This window comes from Corvus hawaiiensis, chromosome 11 (assembly GCF_020740725.1).
Source record: "Corvus hawaiiensis isolate bCorHaw1 chromosome 11, bCorHaw1.pri.cur, whole genome shotgun sequence".
Lineage (NCBI taxonomy): Eukaryota > Metazoa > Chordata > Aves > Passeriformes > Corvidae > Corvus > Corvus hawaiiensis.
In genome coordinates, this window is record NC_063223.1 from 3,161,650 (window position 1) to 3,181,127 (window position 19,478).

The 19,478-nt window shown below is 51.3% G+C and overlaps 1 protein-coding gene across 2 annotated transcripts in view; it reads left to right on the forward strand.

Annotated features, from left to right (window-relative positions):
* Positions 1 to 9,815: 9,815 nt before the first annotated feature.
* The window catches only part of SRGAP3 (SLIT-ROBO Rho GTPase activating protein 3), an 83,000-nt gene continuing 73,337 nt past the window's right edge, over positions 9,816 to 19,478 (forward strand). For both annotated transcript variants that reach the window (XM_048315392.1, XM_048315393.1), the window contains exon 1: positions 9,816 to 9,939. In XM_048315392.1, the coding sequence (XP_048171349.1) occupies positions 9,873 to 9,939 (67 nt within the window). In that variant the 5' untranslated portion in view covers positions 9,816 to 9,872. The remainder of the gene's footprint in view (positions 9,940 to 19,478) is intronic.

Genomic DNA, 19,478 nt, shown 5'->3' on the forward strand with positions numbered 1-19,478 from the left:
CAGTTTTCTCCTGGTTTTGCCACGTGAAAGTACAAAAGCACATGCACTGACTTAAGCCTTGTACCAAGGGCTGGCTTCACCTCCCAAAGTGAGGCTGGGTGTCATTTGGGCCTTAGCAGAAGGCAATGTCTGAGGTAACAAAACTCAAGAAACCACGGGGTGCAGTGGAGCAGACTCAGCAGTTTCCTGGCAAAGGCCCTGGAGCCCTTGAACACACAGACCATTCCCCTCCTCACCAGCCCTTCGGCTCCGATGGCTGTGATTATCCCATCCTACTTTGCATTCAGTTGAGTTGGTGGAGGAAATCAGAAAATCCCTGTCTGCTAAATTAGTGCTGAAGCCAAGAGCCTGGGAAGCAACTTGTATGTGGAACTGCTGGTGTTTTCTTGTGTGTGCCCAATGGTAGATAATCCATGGGATGGGCAGTCATGGCTAATGCACTGAACCCATTTCAGTGTGCCTAGCCCAAGTTCCTAAGAAAAGCTAAAAAATCCCTCCAGGTGGGCTGCTACTCAGGTGACTGAGACCTCAGATAATAAAATCAAATCTCAGTATCTCGGCGCTGCTGTGGTGCACAGGCCAGGTCACTGGGTCTCTGTGCCGTTGAAGGGGCACTTAAAAACACTCCATAACTTTCCACTCTTTCAGGAAAGAACACTTTCATGCTGGAATTTTGAGTGAAGTTGTGAATGTGGCTGGAGCCCGGGGCTTCTCCAGGAAAAGGCCCCTTTGGCCAGCTGTATTCAGCTCTAATGAGAGGGCTGAATTCTCCCTCAAAGCTGTGTTTTCCATTTGGCCCCTTTTCCCTCATCAATCGCTGTCAGTTCAGACAGAGGCCCCACACGCAGCTTCCCTTGGGCCTGTGTGCTGCCCGGGGCTGCTCGGGGAGGACAGCCTGCCCTACTAAACTGCATCTCTGAGCCACCGAACAATAGCGCTTTGTGTGAGCACACAGTGCAAGCTCAGTTTCCCAGGCTTTTCCTTTTCTCCTCTTCCCTGTCCTGCTGGAAGCCCCCGGCAATGCAGAACTGAGCAGGGGCTGCTGCCACTGAACAAAGGGTGTGGGGTGGGCCCCTCCACCCCTGCCCCTGGCTCCAGCTGCAGGTACTGGATCATTTTCCTCAAGTACAACAGACCTGAGTAATTTGAGCAAAAATGCCCAGCAGGATGCAAGGAGGGCTCCAGCCACTGCTTCAGCAGGTCCACAGGCAGGCAGGGCCCTTGCTGCAACCCTGGAGACATGGTGATGGCACCAGGGGTGGCTTTGGTGAGGGCAGAGTGCTGTGGTGCCCATGTGGTGTGCTTCGGTGAGGGCTCCCTGGCAACACGTGATACCAAGACAGATGGAGGTGCTGCAGAGAGGAGCAACAGAGTGAAACTTAAAAAAAATCAAACTAGGCTGAATCTCTGCAACAGGTTGGTGGTGCTCTTTCACAGAGGCAAGACTGCAGGGCCATCCAGCCTGCACACAAGGGGATGTTCCTTTGTATCAGCAGACATGAAAGTACCCCCAGAAGGAAGCAGGAATGCTAACTCCACTTACAGACATGGAAATGGGGATGTGGGCAAGACCTTTGTGTCCCAGATCAGCCCCTGTTTCTGTCCCCGTGGGCCCCATGCCTGCCCTCCTGCCCCTCACTGCTGCCAAGTGGCTCAGGGTGCTGCTGGAAATGCTGGGCCCCAACAGCACAGGCAGGAATGGGGGATCATCCTCAGTTCTGTGCACTGCTGGCAAATCCAATCAAGCACCACATCAGGTGGAGATGCTGTGATGTGCAGGGACCCTCTTTTGGTGCAGGGATGTTCAGGGCCATGATGGCCAGGCTTGTGGCGGGTGCTGGTCCTCCTGGGCTGTGAAGGGGCCCTTCCACAGGGCACATGAGGAAACCTCCTGCTTTCTAACCTGCACTTAGGAGTTCTGGATCCCAAAATGCCTGAAATTGCTGTTAGTGGGTTTCACACTGCAGATGGAGAATTGGAAATCATGTGTGACTAAATTAATTGGGAACAACAAACAGCAGGGACCCAAGTATTGGAAAACACTGACAGCCCAGCCACCACTGACGCTGGAGCATTTCCTTTGCTTCAGCGTGACCAACTGCACGCAGCTCCAGAGGCTCTGCTCTGTGGACCAGGCTTGAGGCTGCTGGCACCATTACCCCATGGCCTGTCCTTCCTGAGCTACTGTGCCATCAGCATCATCCAGAAAAGCAGTGGTAGGGAAAGTTGTCTCTTATTTATAGCAGCATAGTCCCACGCAGTGCTGATCTGCAGGCTGCAGAGCCCCCAGTGATGGAAATGGATCAACAAATAGATGTATCTTGCATGTGATAAGAATGGGCTCAGTTCTACAGAAGAGAATTGCATGTGACGTGCAGAGAGGAGCTGAGAACACTGTTGTGTATGTGACCCGTGTAGTACCTGCAGGCTCTGGCCTTGTGTCCATAGTCATTGATACTGCAGCATGCGACTGATTGGCCATAAACAGTAATTCAGGGAGGGTAAAGAGATGTTGTTAAAAGAGCAGCAAGCTCCTCCTCTTGTGCAAGTTCTTTTTTTGGTCTGTTGCTACAGCAACTCTCTACCAAGAACAAAGATGACAGCAAGATATTAAATTTTGCAGCAACTCAATTGACTCCTGATTTCCCTTCTTTTTTTTGCCTTTGGTAACTGAATCCTGATGCATTAATTGTGTTAGATTTCAGATGGAAATCATGCCTTCCCGTGACAAGAATTCCTGTTTTGCTCTTTCCTCCTTCCCCTCAGAAACCAATTAAATCAATGTATTTAAGTTCAGTGGGTGATTATAAACACTGCATTTCTTAGCTTTATTTCTTTTGCATGTGAACATCATGTATTTTAACCCACAAATCATATTCTGTACCAAAATCCCCAAAGCCTTGATATTCTTTAAAAAGAAACAAACAGTTCTTGGCAAGTACTGTTTCAGCAAAGTTCAACGTATGCCGGTGGCACAGACCAGAAATGTAAAATCTGAGTAACTGCAACAGAGATCATCTGGATTTGGGAACATTAAAACTGGTTTTAAAGCACTGCTGCATTTCAGTTCTCCCTCCCCACAGTTTGTGTTTCTTGTGGGGCAGACCCTGAGCAGGCCACGGACCTGCATCTCTGGGATCACATCTGCACATGCAGAACCCCTGGGTTCGGTGGAACAGAGCCTGACAAGGACCTGCCTCGATGTGAGGGCCTGTCACCTTCAGAGCCCCGACCCTTGGCTTTGGAGGTCCAGAGCTCCTGCATAGGGATCGTCACAGCCCCAAGCCCTTGGAGCAAGTGCTCTGTCACTTTGTGTTTGACTGTCACCTGTGTGTGCCAGATACAACAGGGCTGCTCCAGACAGGGCTTGGGGAGCTCAGCACTGCAGGGAACGGGGATGAGGGGAAGAAAGGCCAGTGGTGTTAGTCTGAGATGACACAAAACATGACTGCCCCTGGCACTGGGATGAACTCCTGGGAGCACGTACCCAAGGGAGGACCGCACCATCCTATGTGAGCAAAGCATGGGTCAGGTCATAACCAAACTGCAAATCCAACTGCACCAAATGGCAGAGGTGTGTACCCAACCTTGAAGAGAACTGTGCCCGTATGGTGGAAGAGGAGATGGTGGGACCATCCTGGATGGTGGAGCCGCAGCTCCCAGGAGTGCAGGGTGGGGAATCCTCACCCCGGGGAGGGAGAGAATGGGGGAAAATGGAAGAAAATGGAGGCAGAGAGGAACAACAACATATGGAGAAAGGGGGGGTGACTGATTCACATGAAATATTACATATTTAGCTTTCCTCTGAATCAGTGGGAGTATAATTAACGATCTGGCTCTGGCAGCTTCAGTTTCAGCACGGTGTGCACAGGAGGGATGGGCCCAAGAGGAGTCTGGGCCACCTTGGGTTTAGCACAAGATCAAAGCTATGGAAACAGCCCAACGGAGTAAACAGCTCCTGTTGCTTTTCCTGGAGAGCTGTGCGCAAAAGCACTTCTTTGGGGGCTTACGTAGTACAGGGCAAAGGGCTGCTACCCATCTCATGGGCAAGGCTTAAACAGCTGCTTGGATTTCAGATGCACACCTTGGATATTAACATGCAAATGCCAGCATTGTGCAGGGGATGTCCTTCCTGAAGAGCCTGGGCGTGGATGCTGAGTGCCTACTCCCCAAAGCAGTGGCCGCTCAAGCACCAGCTGAAGCTGCTGCTTGCAGCAGGGAAATGAAAGCGCAGCTTTGACCACAGAGTCTGGGCAATCTCCCTGAGGAAACAGAGGTAGCAGATCTCCAGCAGGAAACTGCTTGCAAGAGTCTTTTCACCACTGATAAGCACTGTGCAGTGTGGCCATTGCCTCGTGCAGTTACAACAGGTTCTGAGTAGCTTGTGACTCCAGTGCCTTTAACAGGAGAATTAGGGCTACTGGGAAGAATTGCTGTTGCCTTGCCGAGTTGTTTATCATAATTCTTCATGCATTTAGTCACACATAAATATTCCCATTTCTTACAGGGACTTGAATTACTGACCAGCATAATGCTGAATTCTAATGGTATCACAAGGGCTTAAGATGGTAACAGTGAAAAAGGCTGGGATCAAGATGGCTGTGTATTTTAGAATGCTCTTTTTCTTCTCTGAATATTCATGGCTTCAAGGATACTACACATGTATTTTCAGAAGATACCTTTCTACTTACAACTGAGCTGTTGGAAACCTGTACAAAATAAAAATCAAAAGTAAACTTCTGGGATGCTTTACCTGAAAAACAACATGTATTTCTGCATACGCAAATCAGGACTTGACTTTGGCTGCAGTTATTTTGGGTGCAAAGGCAGGACCCATCGATACAGCTCTGTCAGTGCCAAGTTACAACTGCACTTCACTACAGAGATAAAAAAGGGAACAGAGTGAGAAGTAGTTCTCTGTTAATATGACAAGGTAACAGCACTTTGCTGGCAGGAAAGAAGATGTAAGGTTCAAAAAACAAAGGTGATGTAGCACAGCACCAACAGCTGCCGTGTTACGCATCTCCAGCTACTTTACTCCTACACTGGGAAACGTGTGTATGGAAGCCTTTCCCCAGCAGTCCAGCATGCTGTATCAGAGCCATGCCATGCCCACAGAGGAGACAGCCAGCAGGGCTGGGTGCTGCTGCCCCAGCTCATAGAGATTTTATTCCCCAGCTGTCTCCGCTGCAGCTGAGTGCTCTCCTGCATGGGCAGTCTCTCCCAGTCTGGCTGGTTTACTGCAGGTCTCATGAGCCTGAGGCAGAGGCCACACCTCCAGGTGACCCTCAAGCCCGGACTGGAGTAGCTTCCATCACCAAGTAAGGATTTACAGCAACTTCCCAGAGAGGCTGCAGAGGGTTCAGCCGCACATCAATGGCCAATCCCCCTTCCCCAACTCCATCAACCCAAGGTATGGCACAAGGGATTCTGCCTTTCAGAGATCTCAGGAAGGCAGAAAAACCAAGTGAGAGTTGGGGAAATGTCAAAGCTGCCTTACTCTGGGATGAGTAACTGGCGGCAGTGCTGTGAAGGGTTTCAACAAACAGCTTGGTGTCTGTATCATCTGTGGCTCAGTGTGGCCTCCAGCCTGGCTCCAGCCTTCTCTTGCAAAGCTTCAGTGGTGTGAGAGTGGGTATGATGGATATTCCATCTCTGAAAGTATTCAAGGCGAGGCTGGACAGTGCTTGGAGCAACCTGGTCTAGTGGAAGGTGTCCCTGCCCATGGGAGGGGATGGACTGAGGTGAGCCTCAAGGTCCCTTCCAACCCAAACCAGTCTGTGAATCCATGACCAGAGGGTCTGCCCAACTCATGGTAACACACATGAGTGTCTCTGGAAGCAGCATGTCAATACTCGGCTGAGGCTGCTGTGTGTACGTTCAGCACATCATGAAACACTTACAGTTTGAAGCTGGAAACAAAGAGTGCAAGACAGCTTTCTGCTTAAAAATTTTTCCTTAATTTAGGAATTGCTTTAAGCCAACATTACCTCTGCTTCCTGAACACACACAAGGCTACTGCCCTGGAAATAATCTGCATTAGCCTTACTGGAGTGACCACGTTGCCATAGTTACTGTTGGCTTCTCTATACCTCAAGCTTGAAGTGTTTATTATGATTAAATCTCATCCAGTCCCATTCTTCATTAAAAAATTCTGGGTTGAAAGTGTCACAGAGTGAATTATAATGTAATCCTTCCTTTTAAGAAGCTGTTTCAAGTAGAAATTCCACAAAATGTCTTAGACATTGATATTTATTAAAGATCATTAATTCATGATTGGATTATTTTTCTTCAGCCATTGCTGCTTCTTTATTCTTCATGATATCTGAGTAGCAGAAACCCCTGGCGCTGTTGGATCATTTCATGACTGGGATTTTTCTTTCACCACTATATTGTGGACCACTCTGAGAAAAGATGCTTAACACCCTCAGACACTCGGCTTTGACCTCAGAGGTGGCCTCACAGGTTTGAAGCAATTTGGCAAGAAAATCAAAATCTGTCTTACGGCACAGGTGGTTATCAGGAAACGCTGGTCCTTGTTCTCTGAATCCCTGTGGGTGTTGCAAGAAGTGACTGCCACTAGGATGAATCCTTTATAAAATGGCCTGTGCTTCTCTTCCCGTGTTTAGTTTGGTTTGTTTTTTCTTTGTGAAGAGGGAGCTCAGAACTGTGAGGTCCCTCCAGAGTGTTCTTGGCTGTGAAGGAACACAACATCGTTATCCCTGGACTTTTCTTGTCATTGTGTAAGTTGGCTTTTCTTTGTTTTGGGAGATGATACACCATCAGTGTATACCAATCTTTTCACACCCCAGTGGCACCCTCTCCAGAGACCTGATGTTCCTGGAGGATCATTCTTTGATACCTCTTGACTCTTCCTTGGTGTCGCCTTTCCAGCCCTGCTCCAAGTACAGCTAAGGGTGGTCACACACTGCATCCCAGCCCAGCCCCTTCCCAGATTCCCGGGCAGGGGATGCAGCCACGTTTGTGGTTCATCAAGTCCTGTGTAAAGAGTCCAGCAGTGTCATCCTTGGAGCCCACTAAGCCCACGGCCACAGGACTGTCACCAGGTTGGCGGGATGCTCCTTTTTCTTCCTCTTCCCTTCTGGAGTAGTTCTGCCTAAAACTGTGGGTTTATTTAGAGCAAGATTCAGCCCCAAACCCATGCTCTTGGTGCAGCAGACACACATTCGGCATGAACTGTGCTGGGGAGCAGTATGTTCATGAGGGAGGATTGTGAGGATTCCCCACAGTGGGCTTGGGTTTCGAGCCTTTTGTCTGACAGGTGATTTATTATGATTCAGTAAAGTGCCTGAGACATTCCCATTTTCTCCTTTCTTCAATTACAATGTTCTACTATTTTCTTGTTTTCATGCCTGCACCTGAATGCCCTGGCATCAGCTCCCAGTCCTGATCAACATGCTCCTCTTGGAGGGCTGTTACCCTCCAAGCAGATTTTCAGATTTTCAGGGCAGAATCCTTCTCAGCAAAAAACCTTGTCATGTTCCTGTTCTGTACAAATTTGTGTTATTTTTCTTTTTTCCTTTACCACAGCTGCTAGCAGCTTAATAGAGCTTTAATCTCTCTCCCATTTCCCCACGTCAGCTGTTATGTTGCCCACCACCAAAAATTCCTCACCCGCCCTAAGCAATATATTGGAAATAAGTTCATGTCCCAGCCACTTCCTTGCATGCAGCACTTTGACTCGTTCTTGTCTGCCATTTGCACCTTCTATCCCCCTAACCAATAACGTGCTGTACTGCTGGCAGGCTCCATTGCCCCACCCCAATATTCTCAGCACTGTGAAACTGTCCAGACCAAGGCAAATTGTGTTTCAAAGATCAGATGACATTATCAGATGACATAAAATATTCAGGGTATCAGTGAGTGGCAGAACCCAAAACAGCAAGAGTGGCTGGCCAGCCTGCTGCCTGCCCTGCTGAGATTTCACACAACCTTGGGCACAGAGTGGGCACAGCTTCCTGGCTTCCCCATCCCAAATCAATGGCTTCCCCTCTCTCACTCTTTTCCTTTATCTCAGTTCAGGAATTGTTGTTTGTCTCTCCAGACGCCCCAGCTCTCCTCAGCCGATGTGTCAACACTCCTTTGCTGATGTTTCCCTGCTCCTGCCCCACCATCCTTGCTGAGACCAGCGAAGAAGCTCCTGAGCCAATGTCCATCCTTCACCCTTCCAGCTCACCCCATTGCTCATGGCCTCTTTTCCCACTTCTCTCCTCCTGCCTCTTTTGTGCTGGCTGCACCCTCCCCTGTCAAGTTTTACATTCTTGTTCTGCCTCTGCACTTGGCTCCCTCTGTTCACCTGTGCTCAGTTGTTGGATCGAGGGTTTGCAGAGCAGTGCTGTTTTCCTGGGGTGTGCCCGGGCTGCCCCACTCCCCCTGGTTCTGCAGCTTCTGCAGCCATCGGCTCAGGACCCTGGCTGCTCCATAGGTCAGCACACCGGCACAAGGAGGATCCCACAGGGCAGGTCCACCAGATTGCTGGTGTGTGTCCCTGTCCCTTCAGGCCTTGCCAGCTGCCAGCCCTGCATGCTCATCTCCCAGAGGGGTTTGCCCCCCAAACCCTGTGAACTGGAGCAGCCTGTTGTCCTGCTTCCCCCATGCTGCACAACCCACCCTAAGGACTGGTACATGCTCTCTGGCTGCTCCTGCTCTGCCACAGAACACTGAGCTGTGCTCACAGCCGCTGTGCCTGTGCCTTCCCCGTGGTCCCTGTCCTCTTCCTCTCCCTGTGCTCAGCGGGGGTCTAGCACAGTTTGTGCTTTCCCTGAAGCTCTGAGGACCTTGGTCCACCTGGAGTTGGAGTAACAATGCTCAGCCCTCATCTTGGGCCTCACATTCTGCAGTGGCTGCGCTTTCCTGGAAGGGCTCGCTTTTTCTCCCTCCTTCCCAGGCCCTTCCACAGCCACTGAGATGCAGAATGCTTCTCTGTGCTGCCTGCTTGCACTAGGTAAATTATTTGTGTAATGGGCTGGGGTTATTTTTTAAAGTTGGCAGAGTAACTGTGAATCATCAAATCTCCCTGAATTCACTCCTCACAAGACACCCATAAAAGAACCCATTGTGTGGAGCAGTGATGGGAGCGTAGCCGGGGCCGGACAGAGGACCCACTCAGTGGATTGTGGATCCTGCCTGTCCGAGGGCTCGGATGTGCCATTGCATACGCTGCTGGCAAGTGTGTGAGGTTTCATGGACTGGCTCCCAACCGCTCAACTAGAACCCCTGATAAAGAGCCTTAAGCACTGATGTTGCTTCTGCTGGAACGAACACTTTCTCCTTTTTTCCTTCATTTTAACAAGAAGTGACAAATCTGCTCCCGTGCACCCGCGCAGTCGCAGCGGCGACCGGATGGTGCCGGAGGGGCCGCTCCGGGAGGGGGGATCGTGCGGGGAGAGCGGGGCGCAGAACGGGGCGATCTGCACGCAGCGGTACCGGAGGGTGCCGGAGCACGGCGGCGCTGCCCGGCCCGGGGACCGCGGCCGAGCCGAGCGGAGCGCGGCGGGGCCGGGGCGGGGCCGGGAAGGGGCTCTGGGACGCCCCGCCCCGCGCGCAACCTGAGCGCGGGAGCGGCGCCAGGGCCCCGCCTCGGCCGGCGGCGGGAGCGGTTGCGTTCGGCTCGGCTCGGCTCGGCTCGGCTCGGCTCGGCTCGGCTCGGCTCGGCTCTGCCCTGCCCGGCTCCGCTCCCGGCGGCGCTGCGCTCCCCGCGGTGCGGGCGGTGCGCGGTGTCCCCTCGGCGCGCGGTGTCCCCGGCGCCGCCAATGACGGCGGCCGCTGGCGGCGGCGGGGCCGCGGCCGGGTGAGGCGGCGGCGGAGCGCGGCGGGCGGCGGTCCCGGCGGGGCCCGCGCCCTCCCGCACGATGTCAGCGCAGGGCAAGTTCAAGAAGGACAAAGAGATCATCGCCGACTACGAGGCGCAGGTCAAAGGTGCGGAGCGGGGACCGGTGCGGGGCGCGGCGGGGCCGCCTTTGTGTGCGGGGCGGGGCGGGGACGGGCCGGCTCCGGCCGCGGGGGCTGCGCCGCCGCCCCCCGCCCCTCCCGCGCTGCGGCACCGCCGGGCGCGGGAGCCGCGGCCCCACGGAGGCACCGGCGGGCGAGTCCCGGCCCTGCCCGCTGGGCGCTGCGGGCGCCGGTGCCGTCGCCGTGCGGGGACTCGGCGTGCGGGCGGCGGTGATGGGCAGGGATTGTTCAGCCCCCGAAGCGGCGCTGGCCGGGGCTATCCTCCGGGGGCAGCGCCCTGCGCCCACCCGGGAAGTGCCCGCCCGGGGCGCAGGGGAGCGGGACCGGTGGCTAAGGGAGCCCCGGGGCTGTGCGGTGTCGGGAGCGCTGCCCACGGCCTCCTGGTGGGGAGCGCATCGATCCTGCGGTCCTTATGTAAGGAACTTCGCCTTCGTGCTCCGGCCCCTCGCCTCCAGGCCCGCAGTCATTATTATGCAAGTGCCGGTACTGGTGCGGGGCGCGGAGCTGTGCGACAGACGCTGCGTTTCTGAGTGCTGGAGAGGAATAAAATTAGACGTTTTGTCTATTGAGACCACTGAGCATCGAATCCCAGGCTCCAAGTTAATTCTTGTTTTGGAGGAAAGTTGGTACCCTGTGACACATGGCAGCTCTGCAGCCCAGGGAAGGTCTGAGCAGGTTGGAGGCTGAAGGAAACGAGCCAGTGTAACCTTCGCTCTATTGCACACCCAGGGATTTTCGTGTTGGTAGCAAACTGTATTAATGGACGTTTTTGGATAACTTAATAAATCTGCTCCATATTGCAATAATTGCTAATTCTGTTAGCTGATGACAATTCCTTTTCCCACCTTCAGACGGAGGATACTCTCAGTTGCTTACTTCGTGCCTTTTCCTTGCACTGCCTCCTTCAGTCCCCCCACTATTATATAAAACCAGCTCCACTCTCCCTTTGCTTGGTTGTTTCATATGGGTATGTGTTCACCACTTCATTATATTTAAGTCCAGGACATGGTTAATTAAAAGTGTAAACCAGCTTTTCTGCAGAGTAACTTGTGCTTGTGCAAACTCCAGAGCTTCCATTTTTCTCCAGATCCCGGCTCAGCTGGGTGATGGCTGGTCTGCACAGACTCCGCTTGGAAAAGTCTCTGCCTAACTGCGGCAGCGTGATGCCAGAGGGAGGGATTCTGGGGAAGGGGCTGGCTGTTGGTTTCGTGCCATTGTTTACTTTCTTGCATTTCAGTCTTTTGTAGTTGGCTTCGAAGAGTGATGGAACAGTCACAACACACCCTGCTCTGTGCCAATTACCTTTCTGCTTGTGTGTAATTTGGGCAAATTGATGTTATTGCACCCTGCAGTTAAGCAGATGAAATATTCTTTTAGCCTGTGGTATTGTTCGTTTTATGGGAGGGGATTTGCATTTGTTCCCAGAGACTGTCCCATGGTTTCATGTTATTCTCAAAGATGTCCTGGGCCGGGTGATTCCTGCTTCTTGGGTGCTCGGGTTGCAGAGGGGTCACTGGGGGCAGGACTGGTTCTGAGCTCTTCCAAAAACTTTGCTGTGGATGTCTCCAGTGTTTTTTCTGATTGTTGTTTGTAACTGGAGTACTCATGTGCCGTGATGATTCTTGGCCCAGCTTCTGTAGCCTCATGGTTTCCATATGTGAGGCAGTTAATGTTGGAGTGTGTGTGAGGGTGTTACGTTACACCACAGTGATCACGTTTTGGGTGGCTGTAATGCAGACAGTTTGCTGATGGGCCAGTAATAATTTCCTTGATACTGTTCTGTGCATAATTACACCTCCAGGAATGTCTGATTCCTCATATAGGGTACTTGGTCTGTGTTTTCACCTGAATAAAGGCTGATTTTTGTGTTGACAGGGTGTGACTGTGCCTGTAGCTGGGGAGAGGTGGGCAGAGTCAGACCCCAGCGCCTGTGTGTGCTGCCCGCCCGCTGCCTTTGAGGAGGTGGCGGCTCCATCCCTGGGCACATCGGGTCTGTTACACAATGAGGGTGGTCTTGGGATGACTGTGGTGAGGTGCAGGGGCTCCAGTGCTCACAGCTGTGACCTGATAGCCATCACTCGCTCTCTGTGGGGACCAGGGTGGGTCTGATCTTCCCACCTTGCTGAACTGCTGGAGGAGGATAACCATCTGTCTCTGGAGGGATTGGTGCAGAGCAGGGTTAGGGTTAGCCTGTACTTCCTTCACTAAATAGGAGCAGTGTAAACAAACGTGGCTGAGCAGGCAGGACAGCAGTTGGTCATCGCATTTGTAGGGGCCCAAGGAGGGCTGGGAGCTGAGGATGCACTGCAGAAGGAGCGGAGCTTTTCTGTGCTCAGTTGTGTGTTGAGTGTGCCAGCCCAACATGGGCCAGGGTTTGTGATCATCTAAACCTTCTCTGAGGCTGTGACAGTGACCATGAGCACCCACCTCCACTTATGCTCCCTTTGTGCAGAGTCTGGCCTCTCCTGGCTTGACTGAAGGAGTGAATGTAGGCTACCTCATTATCCCAGATACCCTGTTTATTTTCTTCAAGGATTGAGTCATTACGCTATTCATATCTAATCCCTTGCTACCCTGGTGAAGACAGATGCCCAAACCTCCAGAGAAAGACTAAAATGGAAGAGAAATAGGGATAAAGAAGAGGGGAAGTGGTGGCAACGGGGACCGACAGCCGAAAGGTTGGTACGGAAATGCTTAAATATGAAGATGATAATAGATGAAAATTTGAAGAAGTGATGCTATGTTATGGAGGATGGGTCTAGAATCTGAACATGGCACAGTGCTCATCCCCATTGCATGGACAGGAAGATGGAAGGGAGAAAGGTGGAAAACCCTGCATGTGAGCTCCAGGGCATATATCAGCATGGATGGAAGGGAAGTAACTCCAGCAAAGCTGCATTGGAAGTGCATTTGGAGATGATGTCAGAGAGGACTGGAAGTGGGCAGGATGCTGCTGTTGTGAGGTGTCAGCCAGCGCTGGGTGAGACAATGGTGTTCCAGCAGTGCCTCAGGTGCATGAAGCCTCTGGACTAGAGGAGCTGACAAGACACCTGGAATGACACTGAGGGGGAAAAAGTTACTTAGACTGATTACAGGAAAGTTTTGCTGGAGCCTCTAGCTCCGGCTGTTGGGAAGTAGAGCAAAGGCTGGGGTGGTTTGGGGATGGCCTGTCAGTAGCTGCAGCTGCCCGACCTGCTGTGTTCGGGTGCTGCAGCCTCGGGTACAGCAATCAAGGAGCCCACGCGCTGTGTGGGGAGTGAGATTGGAAGGAGGAGGGTTGAACTGGGGAATTATCTTCATGCACAGGGTGATTTATTGGCCATGATGGCTCTGTGTCTTCCCTCCTTCCCTGGAGAACCGTGTCTGCTCCTCTCATGGTGGGAAGGAGTTGTCCTGAAAATGCATGGAAAAGATAGCGGGGGTGTGTGAGGTGCATGCGGGTCTGCGAGTGCCCTGCTGCATGCACAGTCTGTTCCTGGGTGTCTCAGAGAGGGCTGGGGGCTGATGGCTGGTCAGGGGCTGACAGTGCTACGTGGTGCATGAGGCTCTGGGTTGGAGCCACTCTGCTTTTGGGAGTGGGAGTATGTGATGGCTGCTGCCCGCGGCTGCTGCAGGTGCTGTTCTTGCAGCCCTGCACAGTGTTTGCTGTCTGCCCGTGCATGGAGACCTCTCTCTCACCTCTCCTGCACACACGCAGCGCTGGCAGGCTCCTTCCCATGGTGCAGTATCTCCTGTCAGTTGTCCATGGTCTGTCCTTCTCTTCTGCTGCTGCTTTGCACCCTCCAGCTGTCAGGACAGGAGAGAGCTGGCCCGAGTGCTGGCAGGAGATGCTTGCTGGATGGTACCAGAAACAAAATATTTAAGAATACTTCCAGGAGGCAGGTTTTCTTATTTGCCTTAGCCTTGCAGACAGGAGTGGTGGTGTTAAAAATAAACACCAATGGAGATATGGCTGCAGATTTACAACTGCCACATGACAGCTGCCTGCGGAATACAGAACACAGCAGATCCTTGGATGCACAATTTAAAGCGCGTGTTTTCAGACGTACAGTTTTAATTGGTCTATCTGGGCAGAAATCTAAATAAATGTCTCTCCCTCATTATGGTCACATGCCTGGTTTGTGGCTTTAATGCAGCAAAATGAACCAGTTATGCAGATGCAACCGCCTATGGTCCAGCATTGGAAATCTTGCAGAAAATTGGGCATTGTGTTGATTGGCTGTTAAATTTTATATTGCTTCCTGCAGTTTTGCCTTAACCCTGGCAAAGCACAGGTCCCTGTGTGATCCCTGCTGTTGGCAGGGAGACTGCTGCGAGGCAGTAGCATCTTGTGTCGTGTGACTGGCAGGTGACATGATCCTTTGTGATCCTGGAGGTGGGGCTCTCCAAATGGTGCATCTGGCTGCATAGTGGCAAAGGGATGATTCCTTGACTTCTGGGACTCTTGGTTGCTGTGTAAATTGATACTAAAACTAGAATTTTGATGGATTTAGCACATAAAACCACTAAAAACGTTTGCAGACTTGGGGCCAAAGAAAACCAATGTGTTCTTTCCCATTTTCATAAAGTTTAGGTTAATTTATCATTGCCCATTAGCTTCCTTTGACTTCTTCTATTGCAGTAGCCACATCCCTTCTTTTGTATCTGTTCTCTTTTCCTAGCTCTTCTTATCTTTCGACTTTGCTCAGAAAATGTTGGGAAAACTCCCATGCCAGATAATTTTCTAGGATGCTGGTTTGCTCAGGGGAGAAGCTTTGCTTCCCAACGAAGAGGGGCATCAAGGCTTGAAATTGACAGCTCATTCAATGAAATAGTTCTGTGCAAGAGAGAAAGTTGCACCCCTTTGTTGGGGCTGGTGGGAAACTTCTAAGTGTTAATCGCAGAAACAGATAGAATGTCTGTTGGCTTAATTGTGCTTAACAAAATGTGGGGAAGTGTGACCCAAGGGCACCCAGCATGCCTGGCATAGCTCAGCTGGCTTTGGTGGAGCTGTCTGCAGCTGATCAGATCCTGATGAATCTGATCTAGTTTCTGCTGTGAGACTTTGGGAGAACTGCTCCGCGCTGCTGCTGGTTGTTACCATCCTCTTCCCTGCTGTGTTTCCTCCGTGCCTCTGAGTGTGGCCCTGGCAACTGGGTTTTACAGAGCCCTCTGTGTGTAGGCACTGGGCAGGCCATGTGCAGGGATAGCAGGGAGTTTAGATATGATTCCTAATAAAGATTAATTGTCAGTCTCTAATGGAAAGAAATTGAATTTATCAGAGCTATTCCTGCAAAGTTCAAGTCCTGAGCACTTTGGCAGAGGCTGGGATGGTTCAGCTGAGTCAGCAGCTCCTGTGTGCAACTGACCCCCACCAGCTCTGTGCAGCTGCTGGTGCGATGGTCCATCCATCCTCAGCAGCTCCTCCTGCTTGTCTGCATGACCAGAGGTCGGAACTGCTGAGCAGTATGTCCAGGGTCATGGCTTGTCCCAGGGCAGAGATCTGGTGGCAGGAGCTGGGGTCCTGCCATGCTGTGAGGTGATTTAGATACAAAAGAAGGGTGTTTTGGTCCTGCAAGCCTGGCTGAGTTCTTTCCTGATAGCTGGCAGGTGCCTGGGTGTGCAGCTGGCATTATTTGTCAGTCTACCTCTCCACCTGATAACAATAAAACCCTCTTACAACACTTATTCAAGGCCTGTAGCTAGTCCTGGTTCCAGGTGAAGAGTTTTAAGGGCCATCAGAGTGCAGCACCAAATGCGCTTCAGGTGCTTAGTAGATATTTATAAGCCTCTGTAAGGTGTAATATTGTCAGTTCTGTGTGCGGTTTCAGCCCCTGGGAGGAGCAGGATTTACTCTCCTTTTTGCTGGCCTGCGGAAGATGGTGGGGAGCCCTCCCCTTTGAGCTCTCAGATTTTCTCCTGCCTGGGTTTGGCTTGGTTTCAAGTTGCTGTTTGTCAAGCTACCATGCACAGCAGCAGCAGCAGTCACCTCCTGAAATGCTTTTAGTGACTTGGGGAGGTACCCGTGCTCCTGCTGGGTGATGGGACAGGTCACACACGTAACGCCTGGCTCGGGCTCAGGGCTGCAGAGGGTTCAGCGGCGTGTGCAGGCGTGTTCCTCATGCCACTCTCCAGCAAAGCTGGCACAAAGTAATCTCCCCTTTCTTACAACCTGGGTGGCTCTTTAGTCCTGACTATTGGTTTTTGGTGAGCTGCCAGCAAACCCTTCTCCTGAAAAGCTGAGTGTTCCTTAGTAATAACTAATGTGCTGCGTGTGCCCCACCCGTGTGTGTTACTGGCATGTGCCATAGCAGTGACTGAGGACAGGGAGATGGGTGAACAGTGTGAGCCTGTGTGGTGATGGGGTGTACCTGTCACTGCTGACCGCCTTAGAGCTGCCAGCCCTTGCCCCGGGCTTCTGCTCTGGGCCTGTGGTTACTGGATGCACTTTACGCTGTTCATGTCTTCAAGAGCCTGATTTGTAAACTTTTCCCTGACAAACTGGCCTGAGATAACTTATTTTAGACTCCCTTTTCTCTCTGAAAGGCAGTTGCAGTGGTTTGGACAGAGGCAGCCACTGAACAGTGTATTGCAACATGCAATTTTAAGAGAGGAAGTAGAATATCAAAATAAAATTACTGAGGGAGTTCATGCGGCTGTGGTGTGTTCCCTGCACTGGACTCAGTTGGTGTGATGGGGCTGTGTGTTCCTTACTGCCAGGGTGCTGTGGCAGTGTTTAATGTCTGTGATTTTCCAGCAGCGTGACTTTAGAGTTCACATGAGAAATAGCCCCATCACAGTGCAGCAGCCAGGGCTGCCAGGCCAGGGACATACAGCCCTGCTGTTTATCCCAGGGTTGTGCTATTTCTCGCAGGGTTGTTGGTGCTCAGCAGTGAGGAGACAGCTGGTAGCATGGTCATGGTAGGGAGGGAGAGGTTTTAAATCTTCCTCCTTAATTTAAATATTCTCCTCTGTCTTACCAACAAAGATACGTAAAAAAGCTGCGGTGACATAATTCCAGTGTGGAAGTTGGTGCTTCCCAGCCTCTTGTGGAGGTGGGTCCCCAAATTCAGCTCTGCAGGCACAGAGTTACCAGAGGGGAGCAGCAGCAGTGCCTCTAGGCTGGTGTTCATGTGGCTGTGGAGTGGTGTGTCTGTCTGTGTGTACTAGAGTGGGTTCTCCAGTATGGGAACCTCTGGCCTAGGAGGGACTGCGGGACCGGGGAGACGGGGAGAAAGCTGCTGGTATCAGAGTCTCTTGCTTCCATGTCTTGTGCTGTTGAGCTGCCTTAAACAATCTGCTTCCCGGAAGTGTTTTTATAGCTTTCCAAATGTCCTTTCCTGGCTATGAAGCTCTGCTGATGTTCAAGGAGATTCTTGTTGTGGTGCAGGTAATAGTCTGGAAACTGCAAATTTTGGGAAAGTTACACAGCCACACTGTGTCCAGCAGCTTCTGAGAAGAATTTGCATTAGTATTGGTTGGTCTTCTTGCCTTTGAAGTTGGAGAATGGTTTTGAAGAGGGGAAAAATACCTCTGACTTTTTCACCTCAGCCTTTGGGAGGAACACTTGTGTCTGTGGCAAGAGATGGCAGTCAGTGGAATGTGTCTGGCTTCCCAAAGTAGCTCTGGAAAACATTACTCCATCTTGTAGCAATGGCAGGTGTGCAGGACAGCTGAGGAACTTGCTGCTAGAAGGAAGAAATGTGGAGTTAAATGGTCTCAGTGTCTGTATTAGCTGGGAGAGGAGAGGAGGTTGCTCCTGTGTTGAGCATCTCTGATGCCCTGCCTCAGGCAGAGGAGAGGGAGTGCCTCTCTTCGGGATTCTGTTCATCCTGCTGCTTCTTGGAATGCTCAGGGCAGCACTCCAGGGCAGGCATTTTATCCACGTGGCTTATGCTTTAGTTATTAAGGGAGACAGCAAAGTGAGCTGTAGTGGTGGGGTGAAGCTCGGTGCTGTTTTACTCGGGCTTGTATTTTAAGAGTAAATATTTAAGAAGCGAGGAGGATACAGACGTGTAAATGACCAGAGTTCAGGAGATGGAGGACTGACTTTAATGATTCCCATTAAGGGAAAAGGGAATCTGGTTTTCCATGGCTTTTCTTCATCTGTTGGTCCAACTTTGTGGAACAGTGTTGCACACAGCAGGACTGCAGTATAAGGCCCTGTCGTGGACTTGCTTCCCCCTTCACCATGACAGAGCCCCAAAGACCCGTTTTCTTCTTGCTGCTGTAGTGTTGCTGCTTTGTTTGTTTGTTTGAAGAGTGGTTTGAGGTCTTGCTGCTTGTTTGTTTGAAGAGTTGGTTTTGGTCTCCAGGTGCTTCTGTGGCATGGTGAGAGCCTGAGGGGATGTTGTGCGTTTGGAACTTTAAGAGGAGATGACCTCAAGAACAGATTTCTAAGCTCAGGATCATCAGTTTAATAATTTTTAGTTGCTGGCCTTGTGTGTGTGCAAAGTTTTTCTCTCTGTCAAATGCACTGATAAATCAGTAGTTGCTTCATGGGAATAACGTGGGTATTGGTAACGACTGAAAATGTTTCCCCTGACCAAGGTGCCGGAATTCTCTTCTACTGTATGGTGAATGCTTTCCAGAAACTTTCTGTGTGTGTAACCTTATGGCCTGCCAGCAGCTGGGATCCGAGGGAGCTCACACAGTGAGTGCTTTGGAACATCACTATCGGTGTAAAAGCTCTGGCTCTGAGCCTGGCTACAATAGGTAGCACTGGCTGTCTGGTCCTAGTGACCTGATGGCTCTAAGTGGACTGGGTTTAGTAAGAAGTCTGTCTTTAAATCTCCACTCCCTTTTTTTTTACTTCAGGGAAGTTTGACTCTCATGGCACTTTAATCATTGAGATTATGGGACTCATGGAAGAGTAGGGACAAGAGATCAGACTGGTGGTGTGGCAGCCTAAAGCTTTTGTGTTGGCAAACACTTCAGAGACAATTGAAGATTTTTGGGAAAAGCCTAAATGATGTTTCATTCAAGACAGCTTGTTAGTGTTGGAAATTTTAAAGATACAGACTTGTATCTGAGCTGGAGAGAGCGAAATCCTGCTGCCATTTTGCAGTGTTGGCAGGACTAAAGCTGCAGGAGAGCTTGAAGATGGGAGCTGCATTGCCAGAGAGTGATGGCCAGGAGGGAAAGCCATGTGCAGACAAGTCCACTTTGGGAATGTTGCCCTGGTGTGGAATGCAGTGTGGGTCAGTGGGCTGTGGCTTAGGACAAGATGGGAATGGTGTGAAAAATGCCGTGTTTAGCTGCTCCGTTAGTGCGGGAGGAAACACTGCCGGCAAGATTATCCTGCCAACAGCAGAGAGTATATTTAGCTTTTTCTTAAAATCCCCATCTACTGCTCCTGCGTGCCCTCAAAAGCTGATTAGTCACTCCAGACTGATGCTGGTGCTGAGCGGGTGACCTGTGGAGTGGGGTCTCTGGACCTTGTAAGCCAGATGGGGATGTCTGTTCAGTGACATCTCTGGAAGGATACTGTGCACCACTGACCAGCAGTGACTTCCACTGGAAGAAGA